Here is a 14,245-nt window from a genome sequence, read left to right on the forward strand (position 1 = left end):
TTCAGTACACTTTGTCCATCAGGTCTTGGGCCACTTCCCATAGCATTTACAGTGTGATTTTGTATAAATCATCTGGCTGAATATGTGGCAGTTACATTTAGAAACTGAGTATCTGTTTCACGAATTCTGATGATCCTTCCAGTCTTGGCTGTAAACTTGCATCAGAGAAACAGGAGGCTATGCAGAAACATTCTGGAAAATGGCTAAATGGCCATCGGCCATCACAGTGGGAGCTGAGGGAGACCGGCCTTGGAGCTGCCGATTTTGTCTGAGCTCTGCCTCGCCGTGAGACCATGGGCAAAATCCCTTCCTCATTCTGGGGCTCAGTTTCCTTGTCTGTAAAAGGCACTGATCTCTTCTTTCAGCTTTCTGGTAGAAAATATCAAAATAATTTTTTTGATATAAGATAGAAAATATCTACAAAGATAGAAAATATCAAAATAAAGCCTCAGAGCCTCACGGTCCCACTGCAGCAGTGATCAATATATGCCCAATCTTACTTCTTCTATGCTCCCACCCACTTTCCCCAATTCCAGTGGGTTATTTTAAAGCAAATCCCAAACATCACCTCATCTGTATGTATCTCGAAAAAGATGGCTTTGAATAAACATCCATTACCATTCCATTACCATGCTTAAAAAGCAACTGCGATTCCTTAATATCATTGACTATGGAACTGAGTTATTTAAAAGTTCTATTTCATGATATGGTGAAAGCCAAATGGAAGCTTCTAGAAACAAATGTAGCATTTTTCAGAACTTGTGGCCAGAGAACAATCTTGGAGAGAATTGTAACATCACCCACCAAGTCACAGCACACGGGCAGACACACATATATTTGAAGAACATAATCTTTTACACCAATAGTCCCCGTGTGTGTGTGGAGAGTCAGCTTGCTATGTGGCACACATGGTCCTGTACTCTCTCCTTTCACTTGTCAAGACTTTGCCCAAGTCCTCATCACCTATTTAATTTCGTGTTATAATCAGGACTTTAGTGCCACATACAGTGCAGTAATGTTGGAAAGCTTGTGATCAGAGGTGGGATCCAAACCTAAGGGGGAAAAAAAAAGAATGGAAAAATGTGTGCAGTTTAAATATGTGAACAAATTAAAAATAACTTGAGATTAAATAGCTTAATCCTTTAAACTAAATAGTTTAAATTAAATAGCTTTAAACTAAAATAGTTTAAAGCTCCTGGGAGAAAAAAAATAAGGTGCATTCCTTCAAAATAATGCATTTCCATTTTGCAGGGTCTCCAGCCCCATGCTCAAAAGTAAAGTAAAATGAACTGGGTCCTCTTCCCTAGGAGTGTTCCATGATGTCTTACCTCTGAGCCTTTGTTCTGACTTCCCTCTGCTGGAAATGCACTTTCTCTCTTTCTCTCTGACTTGACTTGTTAGACCCTCTTTGAGCATCTCAGTGGGGAAGTACCTTTTGCCTCCCTGAGCCCTCAGCTTTTGTGACCTGCCGTGTTCATCTGTCAGCATCACCCTGTCTGGTGGCTTTCCTTGCATTGCACTCTTGTGCTGCTGTTTAAATTGCTACATGCCTGTCCTGGTGCCTCAATCCTGCATGTGGCTTGTTGCCAGCCCCTGCCAATGGTGGGCATGATGGAGTCACCCATTTGTCAAGCCTTCGCTGAGTGTACCAAGTCCTGAGCTCAGGATTTGGTGTTCAGAAGTAACCAAGCCTTGATCCCTGAGACTTGGTTTTTAGAGAAATTTCATGCAGTCTGTAGGGTGAATGCTAGTTCCCTAGTTTATAAGCTGACTCATCTATTGCCATATTCTCAGGTGGCACGATGAAGTAGTCTTTCTTCTTCCAAAGATTTTTTTTTCAAAAGCAGGCTTAGAAGTTGCTAATTGAAGAATACTTAAGAGAGAAGTTCCTGCTTATGACCATTAATTGTGACCATTTACTCTGCCTGAATTATCATGAAATCATTGGAGGCGCCTTAGCAGGAAGTAAAGCTCTCGGGAAGCTATTAACCATTTAGCATTCTCTAACTGAAGGGAATGAAAATTCCACTTACTGAAGGACAGGGAGAGGCAGCCTTTACTGCAGCTAAATCATGGCACTTGGAGATTTAGGAAGCTACAGCCATACCCAGAGTGAATAAAAAGTGTACAGCAAGGCGGTGTGGACACCTAGATACCTGCTAGGTGCCTCTTGAATGTGCTGATGAACAAAATTAAATAGGTAATGAGATGAGGATTTGGACAAGGTCTTGAGAAGACTTTTCTGGAATGGCAACTCTGAGCTCTGAGTCTGCTGCTTCCAGCAGTCACTGCAGCTGCCCTCATTAATGCTGACTCAGCCACTTCTGGAAGGGAGGCTTGTTTGTTTTTGATGGTGGGCGGCGGGAGAGGGTGGTGGTGGATGTGAAAGAGTTGCTTTACTGTGGCAACTGCACTATCCTCTTTGGGTAGATTATTAATATGACTTGATATGATGGAAGGAGGCAGAGCCCAAGCTGGAGGAAGTGGGAGCCAGGAGAGAGAGCAGGGGATCAGTAGTGGAGTGAAAGTAGCTCCTGAGAAATGGCCATGCATAGAGTGGGGAAGGCAGGACAGGCATACTGGTGTTGAGCATCGTTCCCCTGAGCTCTGTGTGCACACCCCTCACTTGGCTTGATGGCCTGCAAGAAGCCAGTTTGATTTGACTGAGGACTCTCGGGTGGTAAGCTGCCACCCTTTCTGGAGAACTTAGATCTGAACTTATGGAGACCTTCCAGAACACGTCGTTGCCTCGGGCAGACACAGATAGATACCCTGTGGGATTCCAGGACAGCTCTCTCCTGATACACTCGGGGGTGTGGATCCCTGAGGCAGGTGCTAGAGCAGGGGACTGGGACAGGCTCTGTGGGGGGTTCTGTGGGGTGCCCTGGCTAGACTCCTGTTCTCACTCTGGCCTGTCAGGCTGGGTTTCTGAGAGGCATGTCTCCAGGGAGCTCATTACCCATCCAGGGAGGTCTTACCATTTTTAGCTTTAATATTGGGCCTCCCACAGAACATGCTGAATTCCTCAAGGATGTAGGCCCCTCAGCTTGTGAGGTCAGACATCAAATTTATGCTCCAGTCTAAATACCCGTGTTGTTTCTTGGTTAATAGCTAGTAAACCAAATTATGAAGGGATCTGAGTTGGAGATGTGCTGAAAGAGGAGAACAGGTTAAGAAAAACCCAACTTTAACATTAGGATAGATAAAGGTGTGATAAAAGTTCTTAAAAATACATTTACACTGTTTTCCCCCTCATTAAAAAGGTAGTGCTTGTTCCTTGTGAAAATCTGAAAACATTGAAAAGAAGTAAACAAAACCTCTTTAATCCCACCTGCCAGATAGAACCATTGTTAAATTTTTTTGTGGGTGTCTTTCTCATTAACAGCCATTGTTAATATTTTGAAGAGTGTCTTTCTCATTAAATTATAGATCTGTCAGCTTCCTTTTCTCTCACAATAGTGAGATTATGTTTTGCATTCCATTACTATTAATCTATGCCATCTTTATTTTTTCATCTTTTCTATCGATGTAACATTAGTTTACAACACTGACTAGGTTTCAGGGGGACAGTTTTTTATTTCAGCACTGTATATATTCCTCTACTTATTCCTCCCTCCTCCTGCCGCTTCTAGTGACCACCATTATGTTGTCAGAGTCCAAGGGTTTTTGTTTTGCTTGTTTGATTGCTTTTTTACCCTTCATATTACACAAGTGAGTAAAATCATTGGGATGTATCTTTCTCCTTTGACTTATTTCATTCAGTTTAATATGCCCTTCATGTTGTCACAAATGGCAACTTTCATCTTTCTTATGGCTGAGTACTATTCCTTTGTGTATGCTTACCACAACTTTATCCACTCGTCTCTTGTTGGCCATTTGGATTTTCATATCTTGGGTGTTGTAGCGCTGCAGTAGATGTAGAGGTGCATATGTCTTTTCAAATTAGTGTTTTTGTAGTCTTTGGGTAAAAACCCTGAAGTGGGGTTCCTGGATCATATGGTCATTCCATTTTTAATTTTTTGAGGTACCTCCATAACTTTTTCTCAGAGTGGCTGTACTAATTCACATTCCCACCAACAGTACATGAGGGTTTCTTTTTCTCCACATCCTTCCTCATCCGCTTTTGTTGTTTCTTGACTTTTTCATAACAGTTATTCTAACTAATCTGAGGTGAAATCTCTTCATGGTTTTGATTTGTATTTCCCTAATGATAAGTGATCTAGAATATCTTTTCATGTGTCTGTTGTATGCCATCATTATTCAAAGTTGCCAAGATCAGTCAGTCTCTGATGGTTACAAGCTGGGGCTCAACAGAAGAGTTTTCAAGGATTTGGAATGACTTAACTTGCCCCATTGCCATAGTGCGGCAGCCTCATGCTTCTTGCTCAGCTGGCAGCCAGTGCAGGCTAGTCTTGGTGAATCTGTGAGTCATGCTGGTCTGGACCTTGGTCTGGAGCTGTCCTACAACTGCCAGGGTCTTGCCTGGACCTGAGACCAAACTTCTTGGGCTTGAGGTCTTATAACTTTTCTTCTCAATTGGGTTTCACCAGCTGATGTGGGAGCTAGAATTTCTTGTGGGGCTCAGCTCTTCAGATCCACTCAGCACTGGGGCAATTAAAACCTGGGTGGTAGGGCCAAGCTTCTGGGATGGTGGAGGGAGCAGCGCCATGGTTTAGGATGCTTGGGTTCCATGGACTTGATTAGCCAGCAGCCTGTGACCTTGGGAAGGGAGATAACTCTGAGGCTAGGTTTTTTCCTTCTGTGTAATGGAGAGAACAATTCCTCTCCAGCCCAACTCACAAAACTGGAAAGCTCAAATGAGAAGATGCAGGTCCAAGTTCTTGCAAACCACAGTGCACCAGGCAAACCCAGGTTACACTTGATTCTCAATCTCCCCGTGTAGTGTGATGAAACAGTACTGGTTCAAGCCTCTGTTGTTCTCCCAGACAGAGTGGACTCATCGGCTGCATGAGCTTCGGGGTGAAGTCCCTCCTGACTCCGGACAAGGTGGGTCCTAGGGGAGGTGCGTCTTGTGGTCTTCTCTGGGTGCTATCTTGCCTGGGTACTAGGTTTCATGTTTCTAGGTCTAGCAGGTGCTCAGGGAGTGAGCGAGAAGCAGCATTCTTTATGGAGCTTTCCTTCGGGCTGGGTGAGGACTATTTAGATCTAGAGACCCTCTCCATCTGGGTAACCAGTCCCTTATCCATCTCTGCTTTATACCATACTTCCATCTGGGGGCTTTTGAGTAGAGGAGGGATGAGCTCGTTTTGCACATCCCTGGAGATGTCCTGGTGGCTTGCTCACATGGAATTGGTGGGGGGCCCGGAAGTAAAGTCTGGGGTAGGTGACTGAGGGCCCTTTATCCCATGTGTGGGTCCCCAATATATTCTCTTGACTGCAGCCTCAGCTTCATTCCCTCTTAGGAGAAGCTGTCTCCCAAGGAGCCTTAGACTGCTCTCCACCTTCTAGCCTCTCCATCCCTCCATCACGCCTTCCCTTCTGATCATTTATTGGGCTCCATTTATAGACCAGGCACAGTGCTGGGCACAACAAAGAGCTTGCACACAGCCTAGTGGAGGAGGCAGGTATGCAAGGAGATAGTTGTTCTCCAAGGCTAAGAGGCTGTGGGACTCAGCAGAGGGGAGGACCAGCTTTGTTAGGAGCATCAGGGAAGGCTTCCTGGAGGTTAAGCATAGTAGCTCCCTCTGGGCAGAGAGACTAGAGTGTCTCTCTGTAGAGATGCTGCTCCTGAGGGAGGCTACGCAGCTACTGCTTTTTGAGGGGGGCTGGAGGCTGACTCTTCTGTCTGAGCTCGTGATGTTTTCTCTCATGACAGGAGATCAGCGGCTGGTACTACCTCCTGGGGGAAGACCTGGGCCGGACGAAACACTTAAAGGTGGCCAGGAGGCGACTGCGGCCCCTGAGAGGTTCGAGCACACCACCTTCAGCTTCTGGCAGATGTGCTGCTCTGACCCTATTGCTTTGCCCTCCTCCCTTTCTGGGCAGTAGCATCAGTCCCTGTGTTTTGTGGCCCTGTCACCCCAGGTTTTGATTATATCACTGGTCCCGCTAGAATGCAGGCTATAGGTAGCCTAGGGCCCACGGCACCTCTGTTTATCTGGTTGGACATTCCTTGGAGAGGCTAAGAGCCTGACACCACAAGGTTTCCAGCCCTAGCTCATGGAGGACTGGACTTCAGGAGCTCCTTGCACGGCCCCTTCCCACAGTCAGTGGTCTCATGATCCCTGCTAGGCTGTGTTGGTGACTTGGAACGGCCAGCTTATGGCTAGGGGGGTGGGCTCTGCCATGAGACCTGAGGCTCAGGGCTTGGATTTTGTGTCCCTTCTGCCCCATCCTTCCTGCTGCAGGTCCCCTGCCTGACCTGAGCTTTGGGCATCCCCTAGAGGCCGGGAGTGACCTGGGCAGCTGTGTGGGCCTGTCAGCCCATACTAGTCCTCTGGAGGGATCTGTGGGATGGTGTCTTATCTGCCACAGAAATGTTCTGACTGCTCTGTCATCTTCCAGACCCACTTCTGAGAATGCCAGGAGGTGAGGACACTGAAAATGGGCAGAAACTCAAGGTAGGTAGTGGCAGCTGGGCAGGGTTGATGGGCCCAAGTGCTGTTTCCTCTCTTACCAGCTCCTGGCCACTCCACAAGCATGAACACTTAAGGGGCTACCTTTTGAGCTTTGCTTGGGGCAGGGATGAGAGAGAGCAGAGTCCCCATACCTGGAAAAGGACAACTCAGGTTCTTATTGACTTGTGGTCATTGGAATCTGAATTCTCTCTTTTCTGTGCCCCCATCCTGCCCCATTGCTACCTCTGGCTCTGTGATGAGGTCACCCTCTCAGGTTAGGCCCACTTGATGTGAGGGAGCACCTGGGAATCCAAGCCCAAGACCAGTGGCTTCTCACTCCCCTAGGGTGTTGAATCCATAGGAAAACTTCACGTGGCGATTTTGGAACCTTCTCCCAATTTCTGCCTCTTAAGACATGGCTGGTGACCCTCCTACAATGAAGAGAGGGAGGAAAAAAGTTGCAGTGGTTGGGTGGCCCTCTGCCAGGTGCCACTGTGCCCCCATACTGTCCTCACCTCTGAGGTGGTTCCTTCCCCGTCTCACAGAGGAGAGAGATGCGCAGACTTCAGAGATGTGAGGTTACTCTCCACAGCCACACAGCCAGCAGGTGTGCGCTTCTGAAGCAAGGCAGGTTCTGAAGCAAGGTCTGGCCGCCTGTGGAGTGCCCTGGGCCATGCTGCTTCCTGCATCTGGCCTAGTTGGGAAGAGATGATATTGGTACTCCCCATGGTGAAATCTTACATGTAGGAGTGTTATACTCTACAAAAATTTCCCTTTCATTTATTCAGTTCTTTCACTGCCTCACTCATTTTGCTTGAGCATCTCCACGACCGTGCCTGTGCTGGGCACCAGGATATAGCCCAGAGAAAGTCAGCATCTCTGCCCTCATGAGCTCACAGTCGAGGGCTGCACTGTCCATTATGGTAGCAGCTTGCCACGGTGGCTGCTGAGCTCTTGAAACATAGCTAGTATGACCGAGGACCTGGATTTCCAATTTTATGTAATTTTGATTCACTTACATTTACCTTGACACGTGTCTAGTTGCTGGTGTATTGGATAGCACAGTCCTAGAGTGGTTTCATTAGGCATTTCAAATATTCTTGTGGCTTCAGGAGGGAGCTGCAGATTTCTTCTTCCTTTTGTCTGGACTTAGTGAGCACCAAGAGGACAGTGTCTGAGAGCCTCACTCATGACCAATGGGAATTATGTGGACATTAACACATGGGGTTCTCAGTGGCTAGGGAGTCCTGCTTCATGCTGGATTTTGTCCCACAGTGCCTGCCTGAGCCCATGGGGACATTCTTCTGAGGTGCATTGATTTTCCTGGGCTTGTATTCTCAGAGATGTCCTTGGGACTGTCTAAAATGGGACTGATGGTCAGAGGCTTGGTTGGGTCACAGGGAGAGCCCCCAGAGGTCACCTGTTCAACTCCCCCATTGTGTGGCTGGGATGCTAGAGGCCCAGAAACCTGGGTGACCTTGCCATTCTCATGGCAACCAAAGTTGAGCTGTACCAAGGGACACTCTCTGGCACCAAGGACATCTGTGGGTGGCTGGTTTCCCCAGAGACTCTGAGGTGTGTGTGAGCTGGGCCAGGCTCACCAAGTACTGCTGTACAAGGCAGCGAACAAGGCTAGAGTTTGGGTCTGACTCCACTGCTACCCCGAGGTGTGACCTAAACCTCTCTGGTCCCCAGCTTCTTCATGGGTAAAACAAGGAAGCTGGATTATCTGAAGATGAGAAGTCCTTTTCCAGTTTAGCTTTATGGTCTACCTATCATCACATCCTTACATGGATGAGAAACCAAGTTTCACAGCGCTTGTGAGTGGCAGGCAGGTCGTCAGACTCCAAATGTGTGGTGTTTCTGTCTTGGGATGGGCTGTCTGTGGGTGCAGTCCCCCCAAGGTGTCTTTGGATTCTTTGGGCTGAGTTATCCCCTGGATTTGCTCCCAGGGGTCCATGGGCTTGCAGGGGGAGGTGGGGCTGTTAGAGTGGGCTGTGTTTTCTGCCTGGGTTCCCCTCCAGCCTGGGGTGTTTGTGAGAACATTGGAATCACAAAGTGGCCCCTGGCGGAGAATGCAGCCAGAACAAAGGCGCCCTCTCCCCGCCAGGCCAGGGGAATACTAACTAGTTGACAGGAATTTTAATATAAAACTCTCCCTCTTCCTTGTCATTCCGAGGTTTCAGGAAGCCTTCGGGCTTATCGTGCAGAGGCACACAGCACAGACAGGGCTTGGGGAGGTGAGAGGTGACTTCCTGCCATTCTTCTGTGGGGCGGGCTTCCCAGGGCGGTCATGCCAGGCTGACAGGGCGCAGAGCGGGCTCCCGCAGCTGGGGGGTAGAGCTGGGTTTTCATGGGGCAGCGACCGAGTCGGGACCCGCAGCCATGAACCGGTTCAATGGGCTTTGCAAGGTGTGCTCGGAACGCCGCTACCGCCAGGTGGGTGCGTGGCCCCAGAGGGGCCGCACTGGGAGTGTGGGTGGGGGGTAGGGTGAGGGATCCCTCTGACAAGGCTTCTCTCCCTGCAGGGCCTACTTGCCTCCTCCTTGATGAACCTTGCAGGTTCATTTTGATCTAGGGAAGGGATAGAGGCCAGAGCTGGTCCTGAGGTTCAGCCTTTAACTACCCCACCAGCCCTCCCGAAGGGTGGAGGAGTCCAGCTCTGTCCGAACCACTGATGGGGTGGTGTCCTGGGTGAGATTATCGAGTTGATAGTCTATTATTTTAATCTAGTGGGAGTGTGGGTTGAAAAAGCATCTCCAGTCTGAGGTTGGAAATGGCTAGATTGCCGAACAGCTAGGTTTTGCGTTTTTGCTAATTTTCCTCGCTTCCGATGGGATAGCAGGGCAGGCCTGCGCTGTGTGTGTGATTGTTGGTGTGTGATTGTGTGGGAGATGGGATGTTTCTGTATGTGCGCGCACACATGCTTTTCCTCCCTGCTCACCCTGATGCCTTGCGGTGGTTCCGAGTCCTCTGGCGTTTGTAGCGCAACTTCACTGAGATGGTTTGGCTTCTCTGCCTCCAGTCTCGGCGTGTGGGGCAGAGTGGAGTGGTGATTGAGTAGCCTCTGAGACTATTCTAGAATTTTGGTGAACAATTTTTTTTTTCTTTTTACAAAAAGGCGTGGCACCAGGGAGGGTGAAGGCAAGGGATATTCAGGTTTGTGGAATGTGCATACCGGAGGAGAGCTCGGAAAGGGTCCTGATTTTAGAAGTACAGAAATGTTCCTTTGCGTGGTTGAATGTCCACACTGGAATCTGGAGCCTGACTCTTTCTGATCAGCAGTCTAGGTCCCAGGGAGATGCCCAGGGCGGCTTCCTGCACTGCGGCATTGCTGCCCTGAGCCATGGTTCCGGCATGTTCTCCCTGCCATCCTCCCTGTCTCTCAGTTCCCGCCCCTTTGCGACCCCACTCTGCCCTTCCTGCCCTCCTGAAGCAGGCAGAGCATCTGTGCCACACCAGTGACAGGGTAACGGAACAGTGAGGCAGAGTGTGCCATGGCTGGGAGGTTTAGAGGTGCTTGGCCACCTTAGGACTGTGGGCCAGAAGACCAGGGCACAGAGGCAGTCAGAGTGGAATAGGAGTGGGCTAGGCCTGAGGCTCAAGTTCAAGATAGATCCTGGGTCAGAGAGCAGCACAGGTTGAGAGCACCAGTTTTTGTTGATTCTGGGTTCAAACCCAGCCCTGTTTCTCTTGAGCTGTGGCTGTTGAGAATATAACTTTTTTTTTTTTTATTAAAGATTTATTTATTTTATTTCTACAAGCACTGGGTACAGTCAGAAGCATGGGAGGGTGAGAGAATTCACCAGAGCCAGCACGGGGAGCAGAGCAGGCAGAAGGACCGAAGCACACTGCTGAGGGGAGCAGCGGGCAGCAGGAGAGGTCTGCGCGCCATGTGGGACCCTCCTCCGGTAGCCGGGGAGCAGCCGGGGATCGAACCGGCGCTGCAGAGGCTGCGGGCAACTTCGCAACCCAGCGCTAAACCGCTGCGCCACCGGGGAGGCCCTGTTGAGAATATAACTTTACCTCCCTGGGCCTCAGTCTCCCTGACAGTGAATTGGGATGATAATGCCCAGTGATGATGCTGAGACCATAAACAGAATTTGGTGTCTGATGTGCCCAGCGCAGGGCCTGGTCTGTGCATAGAGAAGTGCTCACAAATGGTGGCAGGGAGGGGTTGGGGTAGAAGTCTAGGAATGGTGGTTGACCAGAGCCAGGCAGGAGGGCAGAAGTGAGGTGGTGGTGGGGGTGAGATCTGGGAGCAGTAGCAGTTCCTGCCTGGGACAGGAAAGAGCAAGAACCACCCCCTGAGAAGGATGGCCCCTGTCAGGAGCCGCTAAGTTCTGAATGAAGGCAGGGCCGCTACCTCACCTCCCGACCCAGAGGCCCAAGGTTCATCTGAGAGCTGGGGCCACCACTTCCTCTCTGCAGGCCTCCAGCGAGCACACTGAAACTAGCCCTGCATTCCCCTTAGGTGATGGTCGGGTTCTTGGGACACTGTCCTCGGGTGATCAGTGATCATGGCAGACATAGGATAATTCTGCTTCCTTCACACCGTCCCACCCTGTCGTGCTGAACAGGAGAGGAGCTTGCTTCCTGACACCTTCTCCTCTTCCCTCCTGCCCAGCCTCCAGCTTCCTGGTGCCCAGGAAGACAGAGTGGGCTCTAGGCCACTGTCCCACCTGGCCGAGGGGCCAGTGTGCTTTGCTGGCACACAACCTGCTCCAGATTCAGCTCAGGCCTATGTCCTGAGCTGGCAACCCAGGCAGAGTGGCTCTGCCCTCTTGATGGGATGGCCGGGGGAAGTACCAAAGTAACTTTGGGATCCCAGCTTTTGCTTGTCTGGAGGGGTGGGTTGCAAGGCCCCCTAAATCCCTGCTGGTCACATGGAGTCGACCAGGCTCCCTACATCTTCCCTCAGCCTCAGGCTGAGCTTTCCACACTCACTCCAGAGTTTGTTTTTCTTTCTTTCTTTCCATTTTTTTCCTTTTCCTGTCTTAGCTGTGTGTTTTCCCAGAATTCTTATGGGAACAGGGTATTTTCCTGCCCCCTCCTCTCTCCCCTTGTCTGTCAGGTTTCCTGTTTTACAAACTGGCTTTGAATCCAGGCCCAGGGCTGGTGGGAAGCAGAGCCTCAGGGGCCTCCCCAGCAGCTTCCAAGGGGCCCTCCCCTTCCTCAGGCCTGGCCTTTGGGAGAGCCGGCAGGTGAAGGCCAGGCGCCCAGCCTTGAAGAGACAAGCCTTATAGGAAGCCTCCTGACCAGGCAGGCGGCCCTCGACTTTCTCCCAGCTGACTGGGACGCCCTCCCTATACCTCACCCAGGATCATGCTGTACCCCACCTCTTCTTGCATGTCTCCTGGGACCCCACTGAGCCCCTTGTGCTCCCTTAGATCTTTTGCTCTCATAGAACATCTCTGAGCAGCCCATGATTGTTGTTTGGGTGGCCAGGCACAGGGCTGTCTACACCCTACCCAGAACCTAAATGGGCACAGAAGGGCAATGCAGCAAGGCCGATCTGAACTGAGCCAGCAGACCACACAGGGCGGCTGCAGCTTCTTGCTATTGCCGGGATGCTGCCAGCATCCTCATTCACTGACACTCGCTGAGTTCCTGTCCCACACCAAGCCTGCCCCTCAAAGTCAAACACTAAGCACTGCTCCCAATTCAGGAACAGGCTCTGCTCAGTGCTTGTCATGTCATGTCTTGCTTTGTTTTGGAGAGACCTGCATACCCTCCCCAGGTCCTCTGAGAGCCAGAGGCCAAGGCCTCAGCAGAGCCTGGCATGCAGCAGGAGCTCACAAAGTATGTGGTGCTTTGCAAAGGGAATCTAGACAGAAGGCTCTTTCAGGGGACTTCTGAAAGTAAGGTTATGGACCTGCTGTGTACAAGGGCCCCCAATGAGGTTCAGCCTGGAGGCCCATCTGTGCCTGTCCCTGCTCCCTCACCTGGCAGCCCTCCTTGGATGCCTTGACACCTTGCACCTGCCCCTCCCTGGCTTTTGGCCTAAGGCTGTGTGTGCGTGTGCCTGTCTTCCCTCCCCTCTGCTCCAGTAGAGGAACAACCTAGTGGGCTTCATCTCTGGACCTCAGCACAGGGCCAGCCCTCGGTGGATGTGCTATAGACTTCTGGGAGCAAAGAGGAAGGGCCATGGCTGACAGTGGATACAGGCGAGGTGGGGATGAGCGGTTCCAGTGGGCCCTTGGGTAAAGGGCTGGACTGCGTGTGTCTGCAGGGCTGAGGATGGTGAGGTCCACTCTTCCAACGCCACCTATGTGTTTACCCTGGGCCCTCCCACACCGCCTGGGCTTACCTCCTGAGCACTTGGCTTTCCTGCTTGGCTCACAAGCTAGTGCCCAACACGCCTGTGTCGAGATAGGGACAGCATGGGGCTGGCTCCTCCTTGGCTCCAGCTCCCTTGGAAAGGGGGTGGCTCTGGGCTGCCAGCCCTAGAGCAGAGCTTTGCGCTTCTGGGAGTAACTGGCGGAACTGTGTCCTAGATCACCATCCCGAGGGGGAAGGATGGCTTTGGCTTCACTATTTGCTGCGACTCTCCCGTCCGAGTCCAGGCTGTGGATTCTGGTAAGTGAGTGTCTCCGGGACACCAGCCTCTCCTGCCACATACCTGGGCTTTGTGAACAAAACTGGAGCTGAAAGGGGAACCCCAAACTGGAGCCAAGTGTCCTGGCTTTTCAAAACAATAAGAATAATATTTTTAAATGACCATAGATGAAACTAAGGTTTATCAAGATATACCCCCCTCTCCCTTTTGCTTTTATCAAAATGAAAATAGATTTTTATGTTTTGTTTCCCAATCACTTCAAACAGGAACTAAATCTATATTTTCAGTAATGGCTGCATGGGAAAGTGAGAGTTGCTTATGTACTCTCCTGGGAAGGGGTGTTTTAGCTTATTCCAAGTTTGATTAGCATTTAACATTAGTGACCCCCTCCCTATTTGTCACACAAAAAAGACTTCTGATCATAGAGTGAACATACTAAGGGAAGCCAGGGCTCCGTGATCTGGGTGTCCCCGCTCCTGAGGATGGCATCAATGAATGATGCTGAATGAATGAATGAATCTGTGAGTCTGGCAGTCTGGCAACATGGACGCATTGTCAAGGGGGTTGGGGGGGTCCTGGGGACAGAAGGTAGGATAGCTGGAGGGTGGACAGCAGGCAGGCAGGTGGGGATGAGGCACCTCTCATCAACGCCCCTAAGCCCTGCCAAGTTGGCCTTGCATTGCACAGATGCAGAAACCAAGAGGGCAGTCCTGGTTTGTGGTCACTGCTGAGGCAAAATGCTTGGGTGTTTGGCGAGGGCCATGGACTCCACGAGCCCTCGAGCGACTTTCCTTTGTCCCTGCAGGAGGCCCAGCGGAGCGGGCAGGGCTGCAGCAGCTGGACACGGTGCTGCAGCTGAATGAGAGGCCTGTGGAGCACTGGAAATGCGTGGAGCTGGCACACGAGATCCGGTGACAGGGGGCAGCGGGTGCACCTCCCACCCCTGCCTGGGCGCACAGCCTTATTCCCCCCTGCTCTTGCCCTTCCCTCCATTGCCCAGCTGTGAGCAATTCACTCAGCTCCCCAGGGAATCAGTTTCTTGGCCTGAAAATGGAAGGTTCAGGCTCAGAGCAATTTTGGATCCCAGGGCAAACAGCAGGGGAAGAAG

General features: G+C 50.7%; 1 protein-coding gene across 6 annotated transcripts in view; it reads left to right on the forward strand.

Moving 5' to 3' along the window:
• Positions 1-14,245, forward strand: part of RGS3 (regulator of G protein signaling 3) — a gene marked incomplete at both ends in the record, with an annotated part of 117,433 nt that overhangs the window by 20,510 nt on the left and 82,678 nt on the right. For 3 of the 6 annotated variants that reach the window (XM_084238170.1, XM_084238171.1, XM_084238173.1), the window contains 5 exons: positions 4,947-5,007; positions 5,837-5,927; positions 6,526-6,581; positions 13,076-13,157; positions 13,943-14,048. In XM_084238170.1, the coding sequence (XP_084094296.1) occupies positions 4,947-5,007; positions 5,837-5,927; positions 6,526-6,581; positions 13,076-13,157; positions 13,943-14,048 (396 nt within the window). Of the gene's footprint in view, positions 1-4,946; positions 5,008-5,836; positions 5,928-6,525; positions 6,582-8,963; positions 9,018-13,075; positions 13,158-13,942; positions 14,049-14,245 lie in introns of those variants that run through there. The other 3 variants (XM_084238172.1, XM_084238174.1, XM_084238176.1) reach the window with 1 other exon arrangement.

Source organism: Talpa europaea (genome assembly GCF_964194135.1).
Source record: "Talpa europaea genome assembly, chromosome: 7".
Lineage (NCBI taxonomy): Eukaryota > Metazoa > Chordata > Mammalia > Eulipotyphla > Talpidae > Talpa > Talpa europaea.